The sequence below is a fragment of the Cyanistes caeruleus genome, chromosome 3 (genome assembly GCF_971803275.1).
Source record: "Cyanistes caeruleus chromosome 3, bCyaCae1.hap1.1, whole genome shotgun sequence".
In the NCBI taxonomy this organism is placed as follows: Eukaryota; Metazoa; Chordata; class Aves; order Passeriformes; family Paridae; genus Cyanistes; species Cyanistes caeruleus.
Genome location: NC_141703.1, coordinates 110,521,678 through 110,538,373, shown reverse-complemented (window position 1 = coordinate 110,538,373; position 16,696 = coordinate 110,521,678). Strand labels below are relative to the sequence as shown.

The window sequence follows — 16,696 nt, the reverse complement described above, 5'->3', positions numbered from 1 at the left end:
ATCTGCTGAACCTGAAGGTCTCACTCACTTTAGGGTAATACCATAATTTTATGAACTTTTGTTTAGTTATAAACATCTCAGACATCCAGGTTTCTGAGGGAGACTTGCAAAACAACATTGCTGTAACTTGGTGTGGGGGACATTGCCAGAATTAATCACACTCTAATGATCAGCAGAAACACGTGAATACCAAGTACATTTGTCAAGTGCCACAATGTGTATTTGTGGTTCTTGGTTGCATTGGGGTATTGCTACACACAAACACTGTGAATGCAAATATTAGAGCATGGTGGGATGCAGTGGCCACACCAGGTGAGTTTGTGGCCCCCTGAAGTGGATGAAAATGATGGTGGTATTGGTGAGTTTTATTCCCCTCCTGCTTTCTTAGCTGTTTGAAGAGGATGACCAGTGACCCTAAAAATATGCCTACAAAATATTTCCTGTCTCCACTGGTCACACCCCCTTTCAGTCCTGATTCCCCAAATGAAGTGAGGGTGGCTGTGCTATTGATAACTAATCATCCCTGGTCTGACACCATCCTTTCAGCATTTAACGCCTGGTAACTGTACCCATTGTGTATCTGTAGGTTATACTGTCCATTGAAGAGGGCTACAGGCTTCCAGCTCCCATGGGCTGCCCAGCTTCTCTTCACCAGCTCATGCTTCACTGCTGGCAGAAGGAGAGGAACCACCGTCCCAAGTTCAGTGACATTGTCAGCTTCCTGGACAAGCTGATCCGCAATCCCAGCACCCTTCACACCCTAGTGGAGGATGTACTTGTGTAAGACTCCTTTTGGTATTTTATTTTTTTCATAACACAGAGTGGCTGTCATTGTGGTTCTCTCACCCCTACTTAATGCCCTAAACCACATAAAGTTCTGAGTTCATAATGTCATGCAGGCTCAAATAATTTTGAGCCTCTTTTACATTTACTTTATTGTCAATACACTGTTGTTCAAGGGAGGTTTTTCCCTCAAACCATGCAGGTTATATTAGGCTTTTTTATTATTATTTTTCTCTGTGTTCTGTTTGTGCACTATCTATCCTTAATCTTTGTGAATCACTTTTTTTGTGTGTGTGTGTTTTTTTCCTATGTGCTTGTTTTCTCTCTGTATTTTTTTCTCATTCAACAGCCTGTCTCTCCATCTGACAGTGTTCAAACAATTTCTGAACTGCCTTGGAGTAATATCCTGCAGAAAGTAGCTGTGTCTTAGCTTGCTAAATCTTTATTTGTCTGCAGCAGAATGGCAGCAGTGACAAAATAAGAGATTTTGCTGTTACCATCCCACAACAAATTCTTGATAGTGTTGCTCAGGTTGTTTGCTTGGTTTTTTTCATTAATAAAATTTCAAAAATGAACACAGCCATAGGATAAGCAAGGCTGTAGTGGAAGAATTTGTCAGTATTTGTAGGCTTGCTGATCCAAGCTGTCCCTGCATATCATCTGCAAAGGTACAGGTGGCATCACTCCCTTCAGTCACTGAGAGTCACCTTAAGATAAAGGTGTTTTCATGGAGACGCCCTGGGCTTGTAAGGGGCTCTCAAGCCCTTAGTGGGGCTTGCTGAGAACCTTTAAATGTTTTTGAGAAGGGCTGAGCAATGAGGCAAAATTGAGCTGGTACCTTGCTGTGGGAAAGGCTGAATGGAGAAGTTGGTAGGAAAACCTGGAGTGAGGGCTACAGCCATTTCATCAACACAGACTGGGCAGACTTGGGGGATTAAATATCAATTCCCTAGAGTTAGTGTCCTCTATGTGTATATGCATATAGATATATATATATATGACTTGCTGTTTGTACCTGGATCATTTTATTTAGCATCAGAGTAATGGGTTTTTTCTCTCTTTTAATTTTAAATCTTAATTTACGGTCTAAAAAAATTTAGGCTTTATTGAACTGTGATTGACTTCACCTGCTTGGGAAAGGTTTTTCCATTCATTTGAGAATGCTTGTTGCAGTTGTTGGGTAACCTTCTTCTATAGAATCATAGAGTAATTCAGATGGGAAAGGACCATGGTAGGTCTTTAATTACAGTTTGTACTTAGTAGTGTTCTCCTGTCCTTCAGCTTCTCCCTCTATCATTTTGATAATATGAATTAAAATCACTGTTCTTACTGCATTTGAATATGTGTGGGTGAAACTTGTACATTAAGACATGAGGCTGTGTGGCTTCCTACGTTACACATTGAGTCATGTTCCATCAGTAGATGTTGGTTGGCTTTTGCTGTCTAAATTTTCATTTTCAATGAATTGTGTCTTTCTCCTAAAAACTGCCATAAAACTTTTACAAACAGCAGTGTGCATTTTCTGCATTTTCTTCATACAGTTTCTCTACACAAAATGCATAAAGCCAGTGGAAGTTGTGAGCCCTCCCAAGTGTGGCACACAACAGAAGACTGGAAATCAATGCCCCAAAATTACAATCTTTTTTTTTTTTCCTTTCTTCCCATCTTTCTGTTTCAATTGTGATAATATTAGGGGAAAGAGCTCAAAAAGATACGTGACTAAATTAGCTCCTTCAATTTTGTTTGCTACTCTGTGTAATTCTATGTAAAAGCAAAGATATCACATTTTATTCTTTCTGCCTCTTTTAGGGTGCGTTTTAGCTTTTGAGTACTGTAATCAAAGTGTTCCTGTAGCATAATGGTATCACAGTGAGGAGCAATCTGGGGTGGGGGTGGTTGTAGATAAATGTAAAAATCATCTCATGGTGGTTTAATTTTTTTAATTGCATCTTGTGCTAATTTTTTGTTGTCCTCTACATTGAGTACTGTATCAACAAATTATTATAATCCTGAACACGTCAATCTGCTAGAAAACATTCTGTGAAATAAAACTAAGAGCACTGGGAGAGGCCTTTTCCTCAGTGTGTTACTGAGCTGCAGTTCTTTAATAAAATGTATTGTTTAAGTAGTGCAACTTGGCAGACTGATGTGATTTATAAGTTTTAGACAACAGGTTAAAGAGATCCTCAATTAAGGTCTGACCTTTACAGCTCTGACTCCTCTCTCATTCCTTCTGCCTTTTAGTAAAAGCTATGACTACCAGGGTAAATTTGGTGTCATATTTTCTATTGCTTGGTAACCTTTGCTTTTATTTATTATTTTTATTTTTATTTTTTGTTTGTTTACAGAATGCCAGATTCACCTGGTGAAGTTCCAGAATATCCTTTGTTTGTTTCAGTCAGTGACTGGCTGGATTCCATAAAAATGGGTCAGTATAAAAATAACTTCATGGCAGCAGGTTTCACAACTTTGGATATGGTTTCAAGAATGAATATTGAGTAAGTACATAATCTATTACCCCTACAATGACTAATTAATCTGAATTTGGAGGCTGCAGACACACAAATATTGTGGAGTATGGAACAGTGCTTTCATTTCCTTTCCTCCCTCAGCTAACAAAGGACAAATACAGTTATTTACCAAAGCAACACAAGAGAAATGTATGATGAATAGACCTAGAACTGATCCACTCTGAGAGAATACCAAACACAACCAAAGGCCAGGGATGAGCATGTTTCTGGGGGAATCAGTTCTGATCTAGACCACTGAAATCAGTGGCAAAAATATTTTCTTAGTTTGCTATGAATATCATCAAGTCCTTATCAATCCTGATAAGGAAGTTGTTCCAACAATCTCTGACACCATCCTGTTGGTTTTTTTTAATGCAAACCCTGCACTCAATATAGAAGTGTTTGGGCAAACTATGCTTTCATGTGGTAGCATGAGGATGGGTTCTGTTTTGTTCTCTATTGCCTTCCCATGAATTCCCAATCTTTTATTTGACACTAGGACTGCCTGTATTAATGGTAGCTGTCAGTTAAGATTGAGGAATTTTACATGTAAAATTAGGACTGATTTTCTCCCACGTGCATCACTTCATATTCACCTACAATGAATTCCATCTGCTGCAGTATGGCATAGTCACTTAGTCTTGGGAGATCCTTCCAAAACTCTGCACAGCTGCCCCTTTCTCTTCCTACCTTGAACAGTTCAGCCTCACCAGCTGAGTTTTTCACCTCTTGCTCATCTGTTTTCCCAGACCTTTTACTGATTTGTTGAACAATAATGTTCAACATTATCCCAGCAGAGGTCCCTGTAGATTTATATCAATAACTACACTGTAAATGTAAATGTAAAACTGACAATTTACTGCAAACTCCTATCTTTAAACCAGTTATTTAGTCATGCAAAGACCACATTATGCTATGTATTATGTTACACCCTGTATTACACAGAAGTTGCTCCTCATTTACTTTATAAAGCTTTTGTGAGGAATCTTCTCTAAAGCTTTTGGAAATCCAAGTGAGGTGTATCAAATGGATCATCTCCATCCATTGGAAACAATTCTATAAAGCAGAACTTTTATTTGCAAAAGCCATGGTGACTCAAGTAACTAATTTATCCAAGCATCCAGTAATTTTGTACTTTCCTGTAGTTTCTCTTATGCCCTGTAATGATCACAGACTCACGGGTCTGTGGTTCCCCAGATCTTTCCTGGAAACATTTTGTCTGGCTCCATACTACAGGCACCAAGAAATTCTTTTAACATGTAGAGCACAGCTGGTAACTCCCCCTCTCACAACCCTGATAGTAAATCCCTTATTCCATCTTCACTTTCTTTTGAAACATTTGCCTAAATATAATCTTGTCTGGACATGGGTTGTTGCTTGTTTTTCAGTTTGTCCTATAACCTCTCCTGCAGTCACTTCAGACAGAAGTGGCAAGTCCCCCAGAAAGAATCTGGCATGGAAGTCATTTCAATTTCTTCCACAGTAGATGTCAACTCAAATGGTTAAGTCTTCCAACAATGGCCACTCTTTCAGTGCTCTTTTATGCTCAAATCATCATTAGACTCTATACATTTTATGGCAGGCTTCTTGTACCCAGTGAGTTTACATAAAGATTTATTATAAGTTACTTTTTTTTTTAATTTGTTGGAGGGGTTTTTTTCTTTTCTGTTTGTTCCTCAAGTTCCTTTCTAGTCTGCCTTACTGTGCTTTTGCAGCTAATCTAAGATTAGCATCCTTTCTACTTTGTTTAGATACCATTTCAACTTTTTGAAAGATGCCCTCTCTCTTCAAATAATTTGTGTTGCACAAGACCTGATGGCTTCTTTCTGTGCTTTATCAGGCCTTCCTTGATAAATGCTAAGCATCAGTCTTGCATTTCTAAGAACACTCTCCACTGTAAAGCTTTATTCTTTACACTGACTCCTTTTAGCTTCTCAGATGCTCAGTATTTTTGCTGACCTCAAGTGCTGTGTGTCGTGCCCTGTGAGAATGTTAAGCCTAAGCACGTAGTAGTTGCAAGCTCCCCAGTGGTTCCTCAGCTGGAGGATCCAGAGGCAGACATCTGAAACTGCACATCTGAAATGCAGGGTGGCCATGCCTTATCCCATGAACTCCTTTACTGGTTGTATCATCACAGTTTTTAAGGATAAACAGGCAATATCTGTGTATATCCCAGTGTGGGGTTTGCATAATTGACAAACCTGGCATATCTGAAGTTTCCAGTCCTCAGCACCTCTGTGATCTTCCTCAGATCTTGCAGCTGAGCATGTTTATAGGAAAACTAAGCTGGTGGATTGTGCTGAACTGTGGTGGCTGTTGACTTCATTCCTGCCAAAGAGTCGAGCCCAGTGAGTGACAAGAGCTGCCCACTCTGGGGCTCAGGGCTAGATGAGATGAAGGGGAACTGGGAGGGAAATCAGGGTCAGTCTGGAACAATCACTGCTAAATTGATCTTTAGACCATCTCTCCATACCTCACTACCATTCTGCAAATCATCAGAAGTTCAACCTCTATTTCTGCCTCAGAAGTGCAATACTGAGTGTATAAGCCCCAATCCTTTTCAAGTATGAGTGGGAAACAGTTGCTACAATCACATTACTAAAAATGGGCTATTAGAACTCACTTCTCTGATTAGTCCTTGAGATTTGGAAAGATTAATTGAAGATTAATACTAATTGATTAGTATCGGAAGCCCCAGTGCTCTAAATACATTTTTTATTACATTGTTTTTCTTAAATTACTGCTTTTTAAAAAATTGAAATTGACAGATACAGAAAAATTGAATTTTCAGCTTTCTTATAGGCTGTGGCCAGGAAGGTAAACTGTCCTGGAGAAGTCATCATATAATTATATTCTTTTGTGCACCAGAGGCTTTATTATATTTGCACCCAAGATGAAACTTTTTATCTTGCAGTGACATTAGAAGAATTGGAGTTGCACTCATTGGACACCAGAGACGAATAGTCAGCAGTTTACAGACTTTGCGGTTACACATGATGCACATACAAGAGAAAGGATTTCATGTATGAAAGTAATAGAACAACTGTGTTTTGTGCCTCAGCATTTCTAAAATGGAAAAATATTCTCATTCTTCCCTCCTGCTCTTCCCAACTTCAAGAACTGCAGTCTCCAGTTCAGACTATACAAGTACTTCTATGTTAATGCTTCCAAACCGGAATTTTTAATCACACTGCACAGCTCCTTCACCAGTTCTCTGCCAATAAAATCCTGGCCTACTGCAAGACTCTTGCTACACATTGATGAATAACTCAGCATGGATGTGTAACTTTGTATAACAGTATTTGGGAAACTTTCATAGACTGACTTGAAAGCAGTAATCTATTTGGCCTGGTGTGGCTTCTTTATCGATGTATTTAGAATTTGCTGGTAGATCAAAAAGTATTTGACTTCTTTCATGTTCTGTGACCATGTAACTTCCAACACCAAATGTGCAATCAAAAAGAAGTTTAACATAAATATTTATTTTATCTCTTAATTAAATCCAAATGTATGTGTCCTATCATTATATTACTTTCTAATAGTTTGAATGCTGGTAAGCTGGTGCCTCAAAACATTAGTATTGTTTGCAGAAATTACTGATGATTTTATGTAGAGAGTTTTCATTGTGTGGATAATTGGAAGCATAGTGAGAGTAATCTGTTTGAAATCTTAAGGAAGGTTCATGATTTTCAATTACTTTAGCACTCGACACTTTTTATGCTTTAAATTTTAGATTAGGTTGGAAAACTTGTTTATCCTTGGGATTCCTCACCACCCTACAACCTTTTTTTTTTTTAATGTAATACTCAGCATTTGCTTCTACTACTGGAAAACTGGTTGTATCGTTCCCATGACCACATGTAAAACACAGTTGTCAGCTCTGTTGTGGACACACAGATTTCAGAAAAGCTTTCTGTTTCAAACATGCAGGTCTCTGCTGTTGGGTAGGGAATCATCTCCAGCAGCAGCAGCAGCAGAGCTCAGAGGGCCAGCCACGGGTGGGGTGTTGGGATCATTCCCGTGGGAGCAGGCTGGCCATATCCTCCTCCAGCCGAGGGCAGCGGTACGGCCCCACTGCTGCTGGAAGTTACGGGCTGCAGGATGCAGTGATCTTGCACGAGGGCAGAAAAGGAGATGCAGGACAGCAGTGTGGTAACATGTTGCCTTGAGTCTACTTCTAACTGCTTTTAGAAATTGAAATGCAAACTCTGCTGAAATGGAGCTCTGGTCATTCCAGGCCAGATCTTCATTTAGCACAGATCTCTAAAGGACACCCGAGGTATTACCTTTAGAACCCTTCAATAGCCATATTTACATGCAAGAAAATGTCAGCAAAGGCCTAACATAATATTTGTACCTCTCTAAGACTTCCAGCTTCCATGTGTTGTTCAGACAACTGACACAGACGTGCTGGGCTATTTTTCCAAACTTTTGCATGGGATATGCACTCCTGGGAGCAGAGGCAGGACCGCATGGCCGCGTGCGGTGGGAACCCCACGCAGATCTACAGCGCATGTCACACGTAACCCTGTGCAGACGCTTCTCTTCATGCCTGTGTCGCTTGGAGGGTATTTTTGAGTTCTGTGGCATTCCAATATGCTCAAGCATTACAGCTCTTCTGTTAAAACGTGCATTTGGGTAATAAGTATAATCTATGTGTATATCAAAAGGAACTAACTGCTTTGTGTAATCATAATGGTATTTACCGCTTCATTTACAGTTTGTAAATCACAAGGTATTTCCTAAGTCTCAGAAAAGGCTGCCATTGCATATGAGTGACAAGGAATGAAAATCAGAAAGCAACTCAGAAAAGATTATGCTTCCAACCAGATCACAGAGTAAGACACATGAGGCCTGATTCACTGTTGTCAATTTATGTTGGAATAACTGCATTAATTTTGGTGAGATAACACTAACACACTAAGTAAATCTTTCCTTAAAAAAAAAAAGGGCAGATGTAACTGAGGAGTAAGTTATCTAAAGATCAGGAGTCACTGGTGTTCTACAATGACAATTTGATGAGCTTGTTTGAAGAAGGGTAGCTTCAGTCCTATTGTAGCTCCAAAGGTAATTTTGTCAGCAGGACCATTCCAAATGAACTCATCAGTCTATAAGTCTAGTAAAGACTTGAGTTTTACAAGATCACAGCCCTTCAGTGAGGAAAAAAAACATTTGTTCTTTTCTGTGACTGTCACTTGAAAAATTCTGCCTAAATTCCACATCTGAATAATTTTTTTGGTGGAGGTGCTGTTACAGAAAGGAAACCATACTTACCTGAAGCCTTTTCTAAAATTACTAACACACCACAGAGTAATTTAAAAATGGATTTTGCTTCATCATTTTATTATCTGTTTTGCCTATGGTTGCTTCCATGGCCAACAGCAGGACATCTGCAGAACGAGCCTTTCTCACAATTAAATCCATTACTGAGGAGGTATGAGTCTGTTATTTGTTAATGGGGTTTCAAAGTCATTCATAGCTGACCCAAACCATGTATGTGCACTTTTAGATTGTCTTTTGCCAGTTTTTTTGTTCCTGCTAGTGAGGATGCAGAATTGACATTGTTACATGCACACAACCTGGATATATTTCATGAAAATTAATTTCTAAATTTATCACACTACTGAAAATATTTTTTCAATAGAAAAGAGTATAGCAAAAGTAAAACATTTATTAATCAGATATATTTTTTATATATTCAAGAGTGTTGGTAACCAGAAAGGAAAGAACAAGGGATTCCCTGAGCACATTTGTTAATAACATTGTAAATCCAGGATTTTGTGGGTTTATACAGCTTGTTTTTCTGTTGTTGTGGTGCAGTATGACACTTAATAGTTATCTTGATGAAATTTATATTTTCCCATTTTTTGAAATGTTTTACTTGCTCTTGTGCTGATTCCTAGTCTATTCTTGCTTTAGTTTGGGGATTTTTTCATATTTTTAATTTAAAAACAAAACAAAAAAAAACCCTAACAGGTTTTTTTTTTTCACATGTGAGCTTACTTCTGTACAGGCCACAAATGTATTTGTGTATTTGTGAAATGAGAGTAACTTTCTTTATCACAGGAAATTCTTTCTTCAGGAGAAAATCAGCTCTAATTATCCTGCATATTACAGTGTGCTGCTGGAGTTTGACAAATTTAAGCAAATTTAATAGGCTGTTTTTGAGAATCTGGCCCACATTACAGAGTGCTTTATGACTAAAAGTACCCTCTGAAAGTTCACAAAATTAAGTGTGTGTGATATGCAAGCAACAACAAAAAAAAAGGTGTTATAATGTGAATGTCATAAAGAAATTCTTACCTGTTTCTCTGCATTCAGTGATAGCTCATCCATTCCGGCATCTGTGCTTGGTCAGATGAATCTCATGTCTTATTTGTATCCAGTCATTTTGTTGAACCTGTGAAACAGAGAGGGTCTTGTTCATGATGTTCATGGTGTTAAAACTGAACAAGGCACAGCAGGAGGTTTAGCAGAATTTACTCATGAGGTGTTTGGACATGGGAATTACTGAGAAACAATGAGATTCCATGAGGTGAAAAGAAGAGAATTGAGCCACATCATTTAAATTTTTCTCGAACAAAATTCACCCTTTTTGTTTCTCATGTACTTAAAGCCAGTGTCTGTCCAATAAAAGCTTAGAAACATGCCATGCTTCAGGACATCAGAGAGCAAAAAGCAATCCTTTACTTGCAAATAGTGCACTCAACAATAACTTCAAATAAATTAGTTGTTCTGGACAAACATTCTGTGCCCAGTATTGTATTAGGCAATACTTGTATTATTCTGACACAGAACTCATAAACTGCAGTACTTTGATTCTTACATCACTTAAGACTGACTATCTATTTGCCATTTTTTATATCATGAGCCTTACACAGGGCTTCATTAATTTATTTTTCAGTGCATATTCCTACAGGATCCAAAGTTGGGTCATAAGTAACAAACAGACCCCCTTTATCCAGAATCAGATGAGATTTACCATGAGGAATAGCTGGGACTATGGAGGTACCTAGTGAGACTGCATTACCCAGAGCAATTTCCATGTCAGAATGACCCCATGGGACCACATCAGCTACCAAGGTAAAGCAGCACAGAGCATTCTTGACCTTGTATTGAAGAGCAGTCCCTCATTTCCAGCTGGCCCTGTTATAAACTGCAGAATTTATTGAACTGTTTTACCTCAGCTGATGGAGTGGTTCTATGGGACACATTCAGGCAGCTCAGAATTCTCTTAGGAACAAGGGCACCCGTAACTACCCTGCCATGGGCTTACTCTGTCTTGGAATATTCATTCAGAGAGTGGAAAGCAGGACTTGCCTCTAATCCAGTCCAACATTTCTTGAGTTAAAATAATTTTAAAAAGTCTGTCTTCCATTGCATCTTCCAGGAAAAGTGCTAAAGGTAGAGACTCTTGTGGCATTTGCACATGGTTGAAGAACTCTGTGTTTCGTTAAACAGTTTTCTTCCAGAATACTCTTGTTCACCAATTGTAATGAATCTTTCCTGAATAAATGACAGAGATAATTTTTTTTTTATGTAATTGTACTATAATTATTTTTTCAGAGTGAGGGAAAGATGTGTTGGGCTGGGCTAACTCTTAGTAGGACAATGATCTTGAAATCTCCTGGGGAGACAAATGAATCAGCTCTGAAAAGGAAAAAAAAAAACCTCCCTAAAACCTACAATAATGTAAAAAGGGAAGAACTGTCCATACTGTGCCAAGGAGCTCTGACAAAAACCCGAGTTGCATAAGACAGTGCCAGGTACTTGCAGCTGACAAAATTTTCCCCCATCACATCCTGCATTTAGCAGTGCACACTGTTCATCCATGAGTGTTGTATGCAATTCCTCAGATTATGGAGCAGGATATGGTGAACATGTGGTGGTTATAAAATTTATGTCTATATGTACATAAAGAATTGTAAATAGAATGTATATCATAATATCAGATTTTTCAAACCTACAGAATTGATTACCTATTACCAACTACCAATGGGGTTTATTTGCTCCATAGGCTTTTAAAATTCTTAGTGGCATGTACTGTGTGTGTATAATTCTTCCCAAAATTCCTTGGCTTGTTAGCTGGAAATAGACAGCCTCTCTTTTCCTGCACTGGTAAAAAAAAACATTTTCAAACTGGCTCGGAGAAAGCTGCCTGCTCACCCCTCTGCTGCCACCTCACCCAACCCCTTCCTGCTAATTCTCTTGCATTCATCTAGTTAGTGTAGAAATTAGAGATCCCAACAGGGAAGCAAGGTGCCCATGAGCCAGCAGAACTAGGAAGATGGAATCCGTGCTATAAAGAGTTTTCAGTTCCTCTGCTGAAATCACCAAAGATGTTGACAGAATATATAAATTATTTTCTTTTAAATGGCCATTTATAGACAACTAGGAGGTTAAAATGAGGGAAATTTTCAATGGAATATGGGTAAGGAATATGCCAACATATAGTATAAAAAGATATGCTGAATTTTAGAAGGGAAAACTAACAACAATGGTTGACGAAAAACATAAGATTAAAAAATGGATTAAACTATATTTCCATATTTTATATGTGAAATAATGTAACAAGAGTTCAGTGAAATCTATTTTGTGTGTCTATTTCTTTAAATATCCTGCAGGAGTGTATCTTACTTTCCTTTCCTGGAAGAAGAGATTTCCCAAGTACCTATCTCTTCCAGAAAGGTTTAGCATATTATCTGATATTTTCATACCTGAATAATTAAACTGCAATAAAAAATGCAAGTTCTGACAGTGAAGTGAAGATATGGGGAAACAATAGAATTAAAAAGATCAGTCTCAAAGTAATTAAAGTTTTCACATCTGTTCTACTTTGTTCCTGCCCAAAATTTTTACCGGTATCTATCTGAGAACTTTAACTAGTTCTGCACACATCTCGGTGAAGCCTCAGAAACTCCTGAATCTGTAAACAGTTCTGAGTCTGTGCAGCTTAATTCATATAAAAAGGCTGATTTGAAATGGGACTAGAGTTAGGTATAATCAAAAATTAAAATTCCTATAAAATATCTGTCATACAGCATGAGATAACATATTTTGCCTTATTATTGCCTTATTATCTTCATTTCTGACACTTCAGTAAAGAGCTGGTCAGCAGCAGCACGTATGTTGAGTGGTAGGTAAGCCAAAACCCTGAGACTGAAAATCCACAAAGCAAAGAGAAATCCAGATCTCTGCATTCTGAACTATGGGATGTCAAGGGACTCTGGAGAAAGTAACCTTGAATCTAGAATCTGGAAAATCAGGTTTTGGAGAAACCTGCTTTGGAACCCAAGTACTCATTTCTGGTTGTGGATGATGAAAAAAGTGCCCAAGGAAACAGTCTAGGGACTATTTTCATAGTATCATCACCACATCATGCTCTGAGTGACAGGAAGATTTTTTTTAAAAAAGATCTATTTTCTGATCTTATAGGATCCAATGCAAGACAAAAAAAAAAAAAGGTACAGTTGTCATAATTTATACTGGAAAGTCCAGCAGAAAAAAAAAAAAATCTGAATTACTAATTGTTCTTATAGCTATATACTGACTTTCTTGAGAGGAACCTAAATAAATAATAAAATGTAGAAGCCTCCAGTTAATACTGGCTTAGAAACTGAGTTTTCAGTTTTCTCTCATTCAGAATGGTCTTTGACTGAAAATTATTGAGAGGAAAAAGGAAAAGCATAATAGGATTATTTTTTTTTTTCTTTAAGAAGCTGGGTGGTCTAAGGTGTATAATTTACCATCACAGTCTCTGTGTGTACAATAGGATTGGCTGAAAAAAACAAAGTGCAGCCAGTGTTCCAAATCTGTAGATTATTTTAGTCACAAATTGTCAATTTGGGAAGTTCTATTTTTGTCTTGGGTAAGTTCTGCCCTAAAACACCCGGTATTTCCAAATCCTGCTGAATGATTTAATGAACATCTTGATTAATTCCTGGGAGAGTGATGTGACTGTGAGGAATTAAAAGTTTCTGTGTCAACAGGCAATAGTTTTGCTGTGATCTAAGTTCCTCAGTGTTTGTTACTGACTTCCATGGCAGTGGGATGAAGCCCAATGTCTGTATACTCTGTAGGTAGGCTCCAGCTCTGCAATCAGACTTTCCTTTCCTGCATCCCACTACTGTTATGCTTCATTTGTTGTTAGAGAACCACCACTTACTGGGACACAAGCTGTCTTGTTGTTCAAATGATTGCTAAAAGTTTTTGCTGGTTTTAATTGCTCTGTTGAAGCATTTCAGGTTGAGATGTAGGTTAGTCCCTCAGGGCATGATCCAAAGTCAGTTGTATCCATAAGAAGAGGTCAAGTGAGTGAAACACATTTTAAATCAAAGGTTTCTACAGACTTTCCTGAAACAGATAGTCTCATTTGATAGGGAGAGTGCACTGAGCCTAAAAGACAAGGCTGCTACCTCAGGGATGTGGTCAAGTAGGCTGTGGTTACCTTCAACATGGTAAAATACAAGGTACAAAAGTTGGGTGCTGCCATGTTTGTTGTTTTCTCTGGAATGGGAGGTCAACTCTGACTTTGGAATTAGTAACCTAAATGACCTACACATCTCATAGGGTAGCTGGCAGAAATGGTCTGGGTTTGTGGGGTTTTTTCCCCCAGATAATTTCCCGAACTTCTGGATTTAAATTCACCAGCCCCATCAAACAAACAGAACCTCCAAAACAAATAGGACTTTTCTATCTTTCTTCTTTCCTAAGCATAAATCAGGATGCAATACAAGTTCTGGCTGATGATTTGCCTCTTTGAACAAGCTGCTTCATACTTCTGGTGCACTGCAGTCTAAGTTTTCAGATTTGCCAGTTAATGAATGGCACAATAGCAAACAAAATAACAAATGCCCTCTTAGTGGTTCCATTTATTGATTCTTTCACTAATTCCCTATCTGAAGAAAACCATCCCACTCCAAGATTCCTAATAATGAAACCTGTAAGCATTTTACAGCTTCATGGACATGATTCTCTATCTGCCTCTCCCCAAGAAACAGTGAGCTTTGAACTGGCAGTGTAGCATTTTTACTACCATTTCTTCTGCAGAAATTTCTTCTCCCAACTTCTCTAAGGTTGAGAGGTCTATTTCACACTAAAAGTAGGAAAAGCTGTTTCTTTGTTCACTCTGGTGATGGGATTCAGTGTTTGTTGCTCTTACCTAGAGCCTTCCATCTGCTGCTTTTGAGGCCAATATCAACACTCTCTGGTGGTATCAGTTACATCACATACAGCACTGCCGTGACTGAAAAGCCAGAGATGTAAAAAGGGCTCATTCTTCTCTGGTGTGGTATAAATCCTACTGACTTTGGGAACTTCTTTGCACTTCTCAGGATTGCACCTGCAGTTTAGCAAGAAAAAAAAAAAATCTGTAGAATATCATGTGAAACCCGGTTTACTGAAAGGCAATAGCTTATTTTCTAGCAAAGCAACATTCATTGATCTAGTTGGAATTAACAGGTTGAATTTTGTCATCACTTTTTTTTTAAAAAAAAAACTACTTCAACTTTCAGAAAAAAAATACAAAACAAATATTTTACTACCTTCCAAACATTAGCTTTGATTTACTTTTGGAAGATAATGTGGTTGGTATGTTTTCTCAGGATAGCCTCTATCTATTTCTGTGTGTTGGTTTTAAATGTATCTGAATTAAAAGGGGTTTTAATCTCTGTCTCTTCTGTGAAATTAGATTGTACAAAACTAAATATGACTGCTCTTCATAGTTTGCTGTTCTAGCATAGCCATAAAATGTATCAATGTATGTGTATATATGAATAAATATTTGATGACAGACACTTTAGATTATATATTTAAGCAGCCATGTCAAAACTTCAGAGGTAGATGGCTTCAAAAGCAATGGTATAATCATAATACTCGCAAATTATTTTACAAAATGAAACCATGGCCTCAGCACAGATCTCATATCCTTACCAGTAGTCTGAAACCCACCTTTTCTTTAAAGACCCCTGCTAAGGTTTGTTTTGCCATTGCTTCTTTAACCAAGGCATGTTTGAATAATGACAACTACCTGTGGCTCAGTCTTCAGCAGCAATCTCCCAGCAGAGCTGCCCTGGTGCTGCAGTACCAGAGGCTCTGGGTTCCACCTCCATCGGTCTGAGCTCGCGTGGCGCTGGAGCCGCTCGTTCTGGGAGACTGAACATTGCACAGCCAGTGTCGATGCTTCCCCCTGGGACTGCCTCACTCCTCAGAATTACTTTTCTTCACCTAATATATCTCCCATACACGTCCCACTGCATTTTGGTTTTGCCTGTTTATAACGGTACTGTAGGAATATCCATGGAATAAAAAGCTTATCCTACTGATTTGCAGTCCCAAAGGGAATTTACATTAGACGTGAAGTTGTTATTATTTACTGAAAAGTGGTGTTATCTTCTTTTCTTTATTATTATGATTCTATTCCTATGATACTATGATGTTTCATGTAAATTTTCATGTGCTGGCATGCCTACAAGTTAATAGTGTAATAGAATGCTCAGCTCTCAACATTAGAGTGTTTTTAAGGTGAGTTTCATCACATATGCCATCTCTTTGCAGAAAGAATATGGGGTTTGGCAAAACTACCTGCTGAGCAACATAATGAGATTTTTGTACAAAGTACAAGTTATTGATTATTATTGTATTTTATTTTTCTATGATTTCCTAAGAGGCATTATCAGGTCTTACAGATGGGGTAAGCCTGTTTATTAAGATATTTATTAGCAAATAAAAGTTACAGTACTGGTGGTTATCTTTGAGTTAATGGTGTTTGTTTGGCCTTAAGTTACTAATATAACTTAGTAACAGTGAACACAGTGAAACCTGTCATACATGATCATGCAAAAATAAAACCACAGCTGCTTAACACGGGGTGGTGTACTAATAAAGATGGACAGGCAATATGCTCCAACACTTGAGATGCTTCAGGGTGGTGTTGTTTTCTTCAGCTAAAAAATGCTCCTCTGTGCTTACCACTGAGCATTTATGCTCAAAAAGCACACACAGTTCACAGCATCAGGGAAAAAAACCGTGCACATTAAGAGTTGCAAACAGCCATGCTCTCTTCTTCTTGGGAAACACGGTGAATCTGAATTTTAAATGGCTTTTAATGCACTATTAAGATTCTGCAGTACTGTTCACCCTCCTCATGGTGATTCACTGAGCCATGCAACTCCCTCTCTAGTGTTTGTCAAAGCTTTCACTGACAAAAGCAGTTTTAAAACTGATCATATTATGTAAATAATGCCAGGGAAACACACGAGGATTCACAAAGTGAATGCCATATATAATAACCAGACCCTACCTCAAAAAGCTTAAAGTTGTAATGAGTCTTTCATTACATAAAATCACATGCATGCAATGCAAGACTGAACAGAAGTAGCTGTAGAGTAATAGGAAATGAGTGT

General features: G+C 38.1%; 1 protein-coding gene across 8 annotated transcripts in view; it reads left to right on the top strand.

The window, feature by feature from the left end:
- Positions 1 to 6,819, top strand: part of EPHA6 (EPH receptor A6) — a 371,203-nt gene extending 364,384 nt beyond the window's left edge. For all 8 annotated transcript variants that reach the window (XM_086884184.1, XM_086884183.1, XM_086884182.1 and 5 more), the window contains 3 exons: positions 587 to 780; positions 3,132 to 3,281; positions 6,208 to 6,819. In XM_086884184.1, coding sequence (XP_086740310.1) covers positions 587 to 780; positions 3,132 to 3,281; positions 6,208 to 6,322 — 459 coding nt within the window. In that variant the 3' untranslated portion in view covers positions 6,323 to 6,819. The remainder of the gene's footprint in view (positions 1 to 586; positions 781 to 3,131; positions 3,282 to 6,207) is intronic.
- The last annotated feature ends 9,877 nt before the right edge of the window (positions 6,820 to 16,696 follow it).